At 38.8% G+C, this 14198-nt stretch overlaps 1 protein-coding gene across 3 annotated transcripts in view; it reads right to left on the bottom strand.

Moving 5' to 3' along the window:
• Positions 1-14198, bottom strand: part of WDPCP (WD repeat containing planar cell polarity effector) — a 103958-nt gene that overhangs the window by 62272 nt on the left and 27488 nt on the right. For all 3 annotated transcript variants that reach the window (XM_056344356.1, XM_056344353.1, XM_056344354.1), the window contains 3 exons: positions 9137-9746; positions 4797-4985; positions 2130-2253 (listed from right to left, as the gene is read on the bottom strand). In XM_056344356.1, the coding sequence (XP_056200331.1) occupies positions 2130-2253; positions 4797-4985; positions 9137-9746 (923 nt within the window). The remainder of the gene's footprint in view (positions 1-2129; positions 2254-4796; positions 4986-9136; positions 9747-14198) is intronic.

The following is a 14198-nucleotide window of genomic DNA, read 5'->3' as shown; positions in this document are numbered from 1 at the left end:
AGTGTCCTCACAGGCACAGTATGGTGACCTGAAAAGGCAAGAGCATAATTCTCTTCTCACTTTTCCTCCTGTTCTGAACCTACAACTGTAAATGCAGGCTGGCAGAAGCGGCTTGCCTCACTGGCTCTTCACTGATGGATGTAATAGCAGTGGCTGCAACTTTCGCTTGCCCAAAAGAATTAGTGGGCACCGTGCCTCCCTACGATTCTCCTAGACATTGCACCGCGCCTAGATGGCATTCTCTCACCCAGAACCATGGCTTACCATTCCTCCAACAAATCTGTAGCACCCTCTGCTTAGCCTATGTTCAAATCATTCTAGTCACTTAAGAAAACATCTAAAAAGAAATAAACACCAATTAAGGCACAGCCACTTTAGCACACCAAAGATCAGCTCTGAACATTATTTCCTTGCTATCAGATAAATCTCCCATTTTTGAACATTTCATTTTGTACTTAGATTATGTCTTCTCAGATAAGCTTTAAGCATTACCATCTGTTCTGCAGCAATCACATGATCCTATCACTTTGATTCAGTTGAATACAAATCCCTTTGACAATAGGGAAACAGCAAAATAACACACATTTGTTCCAAAAGCTGCCACAACTGTAGATTGTTCAAGGGCTGCTTTACAGTGGACGTAAAAGACATGGGGAGACTCTTACACACCTCCTGTCTGTGCCCCACACTGTCCAGGCAGCATTTTGACACTGAAGCTCCTTGTTTGCTGGGGGGATTGAGTCAGTGTTTCAGCTGTGTGCAGCAGCCGCAAGGGCTGAAAGCTTAGCCAGGGCCCCATGCCTCTGCATGCCTGCTAGCATTTGGAAGCAAATCCTGACTCAGAGGGAATACACCTTTCTCTTGCAGATGTAAAAGCACCATAGTTACACCTCTCAGCGATCTCTGAGGCATTCTTTCCGCATCTGTCCTCTGCAGGCAACTGGCCCACAGCCACTACAGTTGGCCATTGCAGCAACAGATCTTCCCTGCTGGTTTCTAGGAGAAAGGCAAAAGCAGAGTTTGCACCCACTGTTGTGGCCACATCTATTAAGAAAACTCCAGTGAAAGACTGCTGCATATTATGCAGATATTTGGAGCATCCTTCTACTTAGAATAATTTCCCCATTGGAATGGACCTGTTTACCTGAAAAAGGATCCTATTCAGACTCAAAACATAGGAGACATTATAAAACATCTTTCTTTAAGGAATCTTTAAGGACTTTAAGGAATTCTGGAAGGAATCACACATCCCACCATCAAAGTAACTTGCACTTCCTAGCTTTGCATATGCCGGAAATGCATACAATCTGGATGAATCACCAAAAAAAGGTGCACTGTAAGTCTTCTCACTGTGCCCATCTACACTGCTCCTCAACATGGTGTTACAAACATTGTATCATTCAGAAGGTAATTTCTCCTTATTTTCACTCTGCATAATTCTCAGAGGGAATGTTTCAGCTGTATTTGTGGTTGAACTGCTGTATATTGATATTTGTAACTGACTGAATTTTAGGCTATTGATTTATGTTGAAGGAAAAATATAGCAATAAACCAATGCACTATAAATTCTAGCTGAATTTGGTATTATGACTCTTCTAATGTCATATAATTTACAGACAAATTCCATATTTCATTTTCTCTTCTTATTTTAATGGCACTGAGAATTACTGGGATATGAATTTCTGTATGAGAACTGTGAGGGTGAGAATAACAAAATGCTCAGGTTTCAGTGGTGCAAAGACAAAAATGTCTTGGACCATGCACTGTTCATTTGCAGTTTAGCATCTGTTTAAACTCTGTGTTTTCTCCAAGTTTGTAAGCTGTTTCAACAGCTAATCTGCAAGCAGTTGGTGAATATAAATCTCTCAGAAACAAGCTATCTTTTTTCTATCAAGCTAAAAGGGAAAGGCTGATTCATTTTAAGAGTATTGATGACAGAAGAGCTCTGAATAGCATTTTATCTGCAATACTCTACTTGAAAGGAACGAAGTGCAAGTAAAACAAACAGTAACAATGAATGCATTTTTTTCAGGGGTGGTCCTCTTGGAAAATGTTAACCACATTAAAGTAGGTAGTTATTGAAATACGCAATTAATTTTAAGTTGATAGAAGTTGAAACTGTCATTCACCTGAGCAGGTGGTGGAAGAACCTTCTTGCATATCTGCTGATTGGGTCCCTGTACTGCAGCACAGTTGTATCCAAGAGGGGTCTTGTAGGAGCATAAAAGGTTCCAAGGCTTGCCTCAAGCTGTGCTGCGGAGTTCAAACACAGCAGCAATGAAACAAGTCAAACTGTTTCAATTACAACAGGTTGCTCATGTTTGCAGTCAGTCAAATTCCTCAAACACTGATGAAATGTGATGTTGTTATAGGACAGATAAAATTAAAATATGACAGGTTGTACAAACACAAATGTTCCTATAAACTTTCACTTTCAGGCAGAGTTGACAATGACTTTGAGCAACAGAACCTGTCAAAAGGATCAAGAAGTCTATAACACATCAAGTTCTCACCAGCAACATACAATTAAAAGTGACTCGTAAGAGTAGTACAGTTTGAACAAGTTTGTCCAGTAGAGATCAACTCTTGATTAGCTCAAATCATCTTTGTCCTCTTAGGCAGCAAGCAACAAGGAAGTTCAGTTTTTCAGGGATTACTGTGTTAGGTCAGTGGGTGACAGAACCCTTCATGTGATGCCCTTGAGGTCTAAGGAACCTCCTTCAGCCCACAGTTCTTTAAAAATTTTAAATAAAAGGGTCTAGAAACCCTAAGGGTGTGACACTCCTACAGCGTGTTGTAGTGTGAAACAGGATAACCTCCCCTGTAATCAATAAAATAAAGCCCTTTTGTTACAGAAGTTCTCTCCATTTTAAATACTTTCTGACTGCTATACTCCACAGCTGGAGCTCTTAGGTATTTTCCTGCATGTTTTAAATACAAAATTATAAATAATATAAGAAAATACACGGTATACGTTTGTGTCTCACATGCTTAGCCGAATGGAAATTCAATGATCAATACTATTTATGTTATGTGACTTCTGCTTGCAAGTTAACACATAGTACGAGTTCTTACAGGCAGAACAGGGAGAATTTGCTATATATTTGCTATATAGGCTCTCCCTTCAGAGTGAATGTGCAAACTGCTACTGCTAATCAGAATTTTGTGTGGGCTTTAAAAGAAAAATATAACCTATTGTCTCATTAGGCAGACAAAATCTCATTGATTAGCTGTTATTAATGTTTGCTTGAACTAGCATTTCTGTATTTAGTGATAGTGGTTCTTTATTTTCAAGCATAGTTACATTTTATTTTATTAGGCCTGATAGCACTGAATGTGCTAATAGTACTGTGTTAGTAACACTGGCAAACTGTTCCTAAATTAGGTTTTGCATTATCTTAAATCTAGACAGTAAGATAAGTTTAACTTTAAAGATATTTTCTTTCAAAGCAGCAGTCAATTTAGATTAAAATTGAATACAGCAGTATCTCTGCAAAAACAAGCCATACTCCCTTGCCATTGCTGTTTTCTCGACAGCATGTTTTGTACTTCTGAAATATTTCAACGTACATGGAATATGAGTAACTACACGCACAGTTATAGATTCATTAGAGAGCCCAGCTTGATGTTGAAGGTAGAATAAAGATCTCAAAGATAACTGCCCCACTGCTATAAATAAAAGGCCCCACTGGGTTTTGCTAATAAAAAAGAAAACAAATTACCATGCCAAATTTGTTAGGTTCACATAGAATAACTCCTGGACAGAATAAAATTCCATCTGCTGTAAATAGTGTTAGGGAGCTGCATGGGGGGAAACACACAGACATCTATTTATAATGTGCATATTTTTACAAGAGTTTCAAAACCAGCTTTTTTCATGGGTTCTTTTAAAAGCATGTTTTATTTAGAATTGATACACTATGTTTCTAATGCAGAGAGAATTTTTTTTTTAATCAGATCCCCCAAAATGGGACAGCTGATGGCTTGGCAGCGATGTAGGCACCTTGGAGTTTTTCTATCATCAAACACGCATGAATCCTAAGTATTCTTTCTTGCCACAAAAGATGCCTGGTCCCCAGCTGTCTGCCTGCTAGGCTGGAGGATAACACCTTCACTAAATCAAGGCACTTCAAATCCTGAAGTTTATTGAGTCTCAAGATAGACAGCAAATCAAGAGGAAGGCATCACACCAGGCTTCAGCAGAGACAAGGCTGAACCTAAAATTCATCATTTATTGTGAGGGACCCCAGCTACTACTGCAGGGGGCCAGAAGATTACAGTGAGGACAAATGCCATAATCCTAAAGGAGGCAGCAGAGGATAGTGTATTCCCAGCCTTTGGTTCTTGTAATGAAAGAATGACCCTTCAAAAGCACCTTAAAAACCATACTAAAATCTCTTGTCCCTGCTGCAGGAAAAAGTCCCCCCTTAAGTTGGTGCTGTTTCAGCATGAATATGTAACAAATGCTTCAATCCACTAGTCTGTAACATAATACAGTTACAGCATACGTATGTCACATTAAGTCATGACTATACCATATATATATACTAAAATATGCATTATCTTAGTATCACTATTGATACAAACAAACTAAAATGCAATCAACACATTGATCCAGATTTTATTGAAGTGACTTGTCTACATATGACATTTGATTATGAAGTACCATAATCTGGCTGGCTGACTGGATTCTCAATTTTGTCTTCTCTATGCAGCCACTAAATACATTGTCATAATCCACATATGAATTACAAAGACACCACAAAAACACATTAAAAATATAATCAGTCTCTTACCTTCTCTGTCTGGTGTAAGCTTTTGTTTAAGAAGGTGATTGACAATGGCACTCAAGCATATATAGCACTGATGACCCATCGTGTTCCAGTTCATGGTATTCAGGACATTAATTGCCTCATGTATCTGGTCGTAACGAATGTACTGGTGGATGATTTCCACAAGGCCCAGTTGTCCTCTTGTGATCACACCTTTTACAGGAAATATTAAAATCAAAGATAGCGCTATGAGTATGCTAAACAGTAGCTGACTACTTTTCAGCACAGTTAAAAATAACTGCCGTTGGTTAAAATTAGAAAGTTTGAGTTAATGGGTTTCAGTATTAAATTTTTTATGTGAGATAGCTCCTTATTATCTTTGCATATTTAGATTGAGGGTGCTTTGGACAGCAGAGAAAAACCGTCAGTGAATTTCACAATTGCAAGGTGGGCGACTGTGGCCAATAGCCACTGGTGACAACATCACGCAATGAAGTTTGTTTTAAACACAGTAGAAAAAGCTTATTCCCTGTTTATCATTAATGGATTGTAGGTAATCAATTCATGTTCATAGCCCTTCTTCCTGTAGGGAAATACTGCTGGGCAACAAGAAAACCTGGCATTTGTCTCACGCAAACATACCTATGTATACAACTTTACAGCAGCTCAAACTTCAAAGCAAGTTACTCGATTACTCTCCACATTGCAATTGCTCTAGAACTTACTTCTAACTTGGCAAAATTTTCTACATGAAGCGTTTCTTCTGTGAGGGGATATCAGGACAGATATCAACAGCTAGGGACCTTTGAATTACCACTGCACATGAAACCAAGAACAAACTTGCCATAAAGGAAAAAAACACGCAACACATCACTCACTCCATGAGAGCATCAATTATCTACAGCACTCTCTCTCTGAAAAGGAAAAATGAAAAGACTGTCAAAGCTTCTTGACTTGCAGATCTGAACTTCTGAACAGAAAAGGCAACTGAAAAGCTGCAGAAAGTAACATTACTAATTGCCTCTGACTACCCAAATGATCGTGCTACCTAGGCCACGCAAGGGATTTTGGCAGCTCCTGCTTGCTTTGGGTCACTGTGCTAGAGTAATTTATCACTACTGCTCCAGATATTGGAAAGAGATCAGAAAAAATTTCCCGAATAAATTTCCCCTCTCTTTAAATAAAAACATAATATTATTTTTTATGTTCTCCATTTATATTCTGATGTTGTTCGTCAAAGCTACTTTTAAGGAAAAAATTCTGATGAGAAAGGGAACAAGCTAAACCTCGGTATTGTTACAGGATGGCTGGGAAAAAAAAGTCCAACAACAGAGAAAAGCAGACCCGATATACAGAAAACATACCTCACAAAATTCTCATAAATGTAGTTGTGAATATTGTTTGTGATGTAAAATAAGGGAAAAAAAGTAGAGGAAAACTGACTATAGCTCGAGGACAAGTAACCTGCTGAGAACTTGCATATACAGATCTGACGCTTTGGGGGAAAAAAAGCTTACTTTTTTTTTTTTTTTTTTTTGTAACAAAGAAATAATACTTCAGTTTTTTAGAGCCATTGAAGAAAAGACATGGTGGTCTACTGTATTTCACTTTATATTTGCATGTATTAATGCCTATGGACATGATACTGTGTAATAGCCATGTTTAACCCGTGTATGTGTGATGGTATCTAATTGTTATGGTAGACTTTATTCCTCCTAAATGTTTAGTGTTTTTAAAGTATTACATAAGTTGGGCAATCTTCACATTAATCAGCAAATGAAGATGAAAATACTTATTTGCATGCTAATTAAAAACAATATTATATTTAAAATGTCTTTTGGGGCCAGCAGTGCTGAACCACTGGCACCAGCACCAAGTTTGGCATTACTCAAGATCTGGGTTGACATCAACGACAAGAAGCCGCAATGCTTTTGAAAATGAATTTGGCATTAGACACCAAAAATATTTGCCATTAATGTTTGAGGGTAAATTTAATATGAATCTTTTCCTGAAATAAATCTGGCCAGACAGCACAATGGAGAATTCACAGAACTCACCCAAAATCATCATATGTCAGCTGGAAGTTAAAAACATATTTGTCTATTCTCATTGACATGGTTTCTTAACAGATTTTTATGGGAAACAGTTCCAAGCCATGAGTTAATTATGGATTTTCTTTCAGTCCTGAATGCCTGTCTGGGTTTTGCTGTCATGGACTCCTAAATATTCCGTATAATTTATATTTGCATTATTTCTTAAATAGCTAAAAACTGCTGAGGTTGGGAAGCGGGGCTGACTAAGCAACACCGCACCACCTTGGTAGTGTGGCAGAATGAGAAGATGGGTAAAGCTGCAATCCAGGATGCAACAGAGCACAGCGTATTTTTGCACAGTGGACTGCAAGGAAGGAAGGAGGGAGGGATAGAGAGGGCTTCGCCTTCCTCCTATAACAGATTTTATAGTAATTATACAGAATGAATTTTAAAATGTGATAACTTTCAGCTGTAGAGGTCAACATCTTCCCATTTGGATGCTTGACTTCTCCTGGGTGGTGCGCTTCCAGGCAACCTGCTCGGGAAAAAGAGGTGACAGCCAACTCGCTGCCTAATTGATTTAGGAACGGTGCCCAGGGAGACGGTCCAATTAAGTTTACAAGCTGGCAATTAGCAGGAAAGGCCTCTAAATCCCTGCACTGAGAGCCTGCCTGCCTTCGTAAGAACATAAATGTGCTAAAGATAGCAAGGGGAAAGCTGTACTTTCTGGAAAGCTGTTGTGAGAAAACCCCACAAGGGAGGACTGAAGAAAAGCAAGGTAGATGTGGGTAGAGTGCCTTCTGCTTGACAGGTAAGAGGTAATTTAGAGGTGGTTTTTTTCTAATGGCCAACATGCACAAAAACATCAAATAGCTGTTATAATTAGTGTTCTGGGGTACTCTGCAACTATTAAACCTGTCATTGAACATAATATAGCTGAATTATCTCAAAATAAACAGTAACTTGTAAACAGGTTTTTAAATATTTTTTTTTTAGATAACAATAATAATCTGCCTCAGCTCTTTTAAAACTACACAAACTATAAGTCAATCCAACATTTTTGTTGCTAACATCCTATTATATTACTTTACCTTTCTGCAGTGGTGTACGTAGTTTTTTAAATTCAGTCTTTCAAATGTTTAGGTCTGCAGCATTTTCAGACAGGATTTCCCCCCACAAAAGCTCATGCATGTCTTAATAAGTAAAGAAATAAAGTAGATTTTCAATCCTTACTGTCACCTATTTTTTTTTTTTAAAAAAAGGCTTCCTTCTTCCTAATCTCAACAGTTTTATACAAAAGAATCATAAAAAAGTCCTGTAAAGATCTACAAGGGCAATCGTGTTTCCCTGGACAGACAATGGGCAAAATGCTGAAATTTTCCAGGATGAGTATATTCGACATGGCTGTCTGCCCTGCTGAAACACTGGCTTGGTAGTCAGAAGATTTAAGCATGATTGTTTTTTTAGCTCTCAGTGGGTTTGCACCACTGTAACTTGCCTGACTTGAATGGAATGAATACAGTTCTCACTGATGAGCAACTGCAGGGGTTTTATTCTTAATTCAGCCACTGACTCGTTGTGAAACTCTTGGAAAGCCTTTTAGCCTTCCTTTACTGCTTCTTGTTACTCTGTTTGTGAAATGAAGATAGTTATGGTTTTACTCTCTTAAAGTCTCCATACACCTAAAATGAGGAGTGCTGTATCAAGTCCAAAATCAGTATTATTACTGCTTCTTTTACTCACAACTCCTGGCAAATTAATTGAGACACCAGACTTCTCTGAAGGTTATGAAAACCTTCCTTCTTGTGTGAAAAGTCTTCAAGGAAAGAAATGATGCAGCTTCATGTACTGAAGTCAGGAAGAACAGAGTATGGGGACAAATATACACTGTAATGGGAAGGACAGTTGCATCATACATACACGCAAAAAGATTAGGAAAGAAAATAACGTTACTATTCTATTATTACAAATAGCCTGTTAGCGGTATTATTACAGAATTAATACAATTCCTAAAATTATATGCTGCAGATTAAAATAATTTTCCATATGAGAAATTGTTACGCTTTATTACAGTAGCAGGGAACACAATGGGACCCCGATCCAACAACAGATTGGGGTCCTATTCTGTCAGACCCCATATGAAAAATACTAAGCAACTGCGAAACATAATCAACTCCTTGGTTCACACCTTCAGGTATCACTGGAATTACATGCTTTTAAGGCTACGGTCCCCTGTACCTAAAACGAGAGTGTTTCAAACTACAAAATACTTGTGAGGTACAGATGTTTCCTTCGGAGCTCAAGGTTCAACGGATGTGCTCAGTGACTTACCAAGTTTGAAGTGCAGTCCTCCCAAGGGTCCTTTGTCAAACCTCACTAACAAAAGGTCATGAATATCTGTGCTGCCAGTGCCGGCAGATGCAGCTGGAGGAGCAGTCCACTGGATCTGGACGAGGCTGCTGGGCACGTCAAAGTGTTTACTGAATTGCAGAGTTGCCTCAGGTGAATAGTCCTGTGCCAAGAGCTGAATTTTAACTGGGGACAGTGCCGTGTCAAAAACCTGCAGCTCCCCTTGAGAGCTGCCAACCATGAATATGGCTCCGGAAGGGTGGTAGGTTATTACAGTGGGCAGCAGTTCTGCCTGGGCTAACAGAGTCGCTTGGTTGTAGGCTTCGTACAGAATTATTGACGAATCTTCACAACCCAGGACTAGTTTGTCTTCTGTAACATCTCTGCAACAGCTGATGGCCTTGGATCGCAGTGGTATTCTGGTGACTGCCATGCACTGAATTTTGTTCCCAACACACTTGTAGACACAGCTGTCAGCCATAGGCTCTTTGTCTGCGGAAATGGAGTGCTCTACCGTGTACACCTGGCAAGGCTGACGAATGCTGAAGCAAGCATCGAGCGGGTCCCATTCTGTACGGATGTAACTCAGGACCTGAAAAAAAACCACGACATTTTGGCAGTCATTTGTAACGGTTTATTCTTACTTTGACAATATTAAAAAAATAGACTGCTGCAAATACGTTTTCTCATGGGTCAGTAAGCCAAAACAACTACATGTTTTAGAAAAAGAATTATAAAAATCTACTGGTTTAACTTTTAACATGTTAATGCCTTTGATGAAAAAATGCTGCAATATAGTTTGAGCCGTATTTGTTTGTCCAGAGTATGCAACAAATTAGTAGAACAGAAGATAAAAGAGAGGATGTTCCTAGGAGTGTTGGTAAGAGGAGAAATGAACAGCTGACTGATATAAAAGAATAACTGATTATTCACAAGTGGGCTGGGGGAGAAACCCCAAAATTTCTGGAAAAATGTATATAGGTTACTCTGAGCATCACATGTAGAGGATTTTTGATCGTTTGCTCTAGGCCATAGTAACAGAAATATTACACTGTGGTGGTAGAAACAATGGCATGTTTAAACAACGTATACTAGACACTGCCAAATGAGTAGGTGGTGGATGTTCTTTGGTGCCATAGAGCTTCAGATGCAGTATAAATGAATTTGTGATAGCAGAAAAGGGGGACCATTTAGGGGTACCTGAAGGTTGAATGAACTAGAAGAACGCCACAAAGGCAGAATATGATACAGAGGCAGCAGCTGGCAAAGAGCAAGAATTTGTAGTGTGGGAACACGGGAGGAACCATAAAGTGATGGAGGCAACAGTGGAGACCAGCGAAAATTACTGTCCTATAATATATGGGTTTGAGCGAGAGGTGTTATACAGGACTCGAGCAGGGAAACTGTGGGAGAAATACCAGCTGTAAATAAGTTACAAATTAGCTTCTGAAAAGCTGTTTCCCTGAAAGAGAGAGAAAACCAATGTCTCTAGAAGAATGGGAGTAGTGGAAGTCAGTCAGAAACTTGCTGGTGTTTGTTCATGCAAAAATGAAGAGTGAAAGGGAGACGTCCGACCGAGCCAGCCTGGCCCTCAGGTGTACCCATAGCATTCTTCACACTATGAACTGAAGCTGCTGACCTGCCACTAATTTTGGAAGCCCCTTCTTTTGAGCCCAGGTGGTATGCAAGGACCATTTACACAGAAAGGGGTAACAAATGTGATTAAAGGACATAGAAAGGGTGAGGGAGGAAATCTGGAAATGTCACGTTGAAAACAGAAATGCACACATAACATTAAAGCAATTTAAATTTGATTTCTGCAGATCGCAAGACCAACTGAACACATAATTCAGCCTTTCATCCTGCAAAGGAGGAGAATAAGAAATTAAGATTATTTTTTTGGCATACCAGCCCTTACTTCAGAAGCAACCAATGAATTTAAAGCCAAGTTATTAGGGATGTCAATCAGACTGATTAGGATGTTTTTTTCTGAGAGTTTACTTATTATGTCAGCAAAAAGGTTTCTCATTCAAAAGAAAGACTAAAGGCATATTGCAATTCTGTGGCTGCAAATCAGCTGCTGGTTAATACAGTAGCCTTAGCTACTTTAAGATAAGTAGTTAGGGACATGCAAAGAACCACTTAATTCAAAAGCATCTAATACAGAAGCCAGTGCATCCAACATGTGAAAACTAGGTAAACCGATTTCAACAGAGTAGTGACCAATGAAAACATACACCAAAGAGGAATTAAAAGATTAAATTACTTATATAGTCTGAAAAACATTTCCTCACCTTGACCGTTCCCTCACCAATGACTCAGCCTCTGCAACTAGTCATTTATACCCACAAAATGTTCAGTGGCTACTGTGCAGATCTTAGAGCTGCTGAAATGTGTAGCTTATTAGGGTGTTAAATTGCATAGCAAGGAAACCTGTAAGAGAGGTTATTGTGGACAAAGGATTACTGTGACCATACAGCGCTCTAACCCCAAATAAAGACAAGGTGAAGTGTTACTGTTTGTTCCCTAAGAGTATGTATAGAGACCCAGGTAGCTGCCTTTCAAATATGTGAAACAGAAATCTTGCCCAAGCAAGTCTTCAAAGCTTCCATAACTCCAGTGAAATGAGCCTTGAGGCCCTGTGGGACTCAGATTTCTGTCTTCCTGTGGCAGGTTTCAATGCACTGCATTATTCATCTACATATTTTGATCCAAAATCAGTGTTCCTCTCTGTTCATCTTCTCACAAGCTACAAGAAACTCATGAAGATCCACACAATAATCAAGACTGTGAGATGAAAGACCAAAAGCACTATTAAATTCTAAAGAGAGACTGGCCTTGAAGGTTAAGACAATAGAGAAGAAAACATGTGAAACATGGATTTTACAACTCCATGGGAATGACTGCTGGAAAACAGCAATGGAAATAGTCACAGAAAAATAAATGTTGTCAACTGATTGTTTGAGAGTCAGCAAGCAAACTGAATCCAATTAGTAATTTTGTTCTGCCTTGTTAGAGCAAAAGTGGGGCACAAAATTGCTCACTATGATTTTAATAGAAAGTAAGACTATATTTTGGAAGGCGAATTTAATGAGCCTTGAGATGAGAAGCTTCCCAGCTTCACACAATTTTGAGAGCAAATCCCTGAAAGGAAGTCTAGGGTAGGGCTGGCTGCTGTATAAACACAATTCTAAACTAGGAAAAAGCTCCTGCAAGCAGAGAAAGACAATTTGCTGCATTTCAAAACCTAACATTTGATGTAATGTTTAAACAAATTAGGTTTAAAGAAAACTTTTCTCGACACTACTGTTCATATTCTGGCTGAAAACAAGAGAAACATTTCTCCTTAGATTGGAACAGATAAGCTGCTTCTCATGCATCAGTGGCCTTCTGTGCCTCTTGGAGGAAGAGTACCAAGCCGAGAGACCTCTTTGTTCTGGTTTCCAGTTTTGCTGAATGTAACTGGTATTTGGCACTCTGAAGGCAAAAAAAAAAGAAGAATATTCTCTTTCATCTGAGAGGAAAGATTTTAGTTTCTCTGTCAGAAATGACTTTTATTAATTCTTCATGCTGCTAACTGAAAAACTAAAGCAGAGAGACATGCAAGCACAGAAACATGTTAATAAGGCCAAGATAATGCTTTTGAAAGATACGAAGTCTAACAATCAAAACACCTTTTTTTTTTTCCAAGAAGATGGTATTCCATTACCTGCCAGTTGTTTTTCTATCTGGTAAGTAGCCACATGCTAGTAAATGCAGTGCACATAGTGCCTTAGCAGGCCATTCAAAGGAATCCGCCGGGATTCCTTCTTGGTGAGCAGTGGTCCTGTGGAACCTTCAAGGGGCACGTTAAAACAGCAAGGTATCTTTAAGTTAACAGAGCATTTGCTCGGGGAATGGGAAGGCAAAAGCTGGAGGAGTTCCCTCAGAAGTGGGTAGGACAACTGTAGGATTTGCGGAGGAGGGGACAGGGCAGCAGATCTAAAAAGGCAGAGCCGCAGTGCCACATGGCGGGGGGTAGAACTGATTCAGCGCCAAGTGCTTTCCATAAATCTGGGACTAAGCACGTAGCCCTGGGTTTCAAGGGAAGATTTCTGGAAGTACATTGCATGAAGTACAACCAATTGCTTTCTGTAAAATAAATAAATAAAGAAGCTGAAAAGTCACTTTTAGCTTTGTGACATGTAGGCTACCAAAAAAATCGTAATTGTATTTAAATACCATCCATGTAATTTATGCATACGTCCCTTATTAACGTGGCAGGCATGCACCAGTACTGCACACGGACATTGTTTGCCCCTGTGCTCTGCACCAGCTAACCAGCAGTACGAAGCATACTATACATGTCAAGTTTTCAAATCCTAGTCAGAAATCGTAACAATCCAAGTAAAGGAATCTGTTAATCTTTGTAAATAAGAGGCCTGAATTAAGCTAGTTAAAATACTTTCTTTCATTTTATGTTTGAAAGAAATAACATCACTAGCTTGCGTGAGCAGTATCACCCTTCTGAGTGCAAATCTTTGAACACTTAAAATTAAAGTATTTTGCATAGAGTGCTGGGGAAGGTTAAAGTCCACATATCAAAACAAGTAAGAGTTTTAACCAGTAGTTCTTAAGCAGAAAATTGGCTTACCGGGCAGATAAAAAAAGAAAACAAAAGAAACAGAGAAATAAGCTTGCTGTGACTGAATTGTGTGCTTTTCACATGAGAAAAATGTTTGATTTATTTTATGGATGTTAAAAAAAATTGCTTATTTAATTTCACACAGTGAGGCTCCAAATAACAACAAACGCTTTAATTAGAAATGTAGAGTGGGAAGTGTAGTGCACAATATAGTAAAATAGTTTTAAATACAGCATGGGAGATGGAGGAAAAAAATCCACCCTATCTTAAAACACTTCTAAAATAAAAATGCAAGGCTCCTACTCTAGGTTACTCATTTTGCTGCACTGTATTTACAGTCCCACATGCAATCTTATTATTTAGATCTTCAGCCAACATTTATTCTTATTTTATTTCAAAATTTATCATCATCATCTTTAT

The sequence above is a fragment of the Falco biarmicus genome, chromosome 6, assembly GCF_023638135.1.
Source record: "Falco biarmicus isolate bFalBia1 chromosome 6, bFalBia1.pri, whole genome shotgun sequence".
Classification (NCBI taxonomy): Eukaryota; Metazoa; Chordata; class Aves; order Falconiformes; family Falconidae; genus Falco; species Falco biarmicus.
This window is presented reverse-complemented; position numbering and strand designations above follow the sequence as displayed.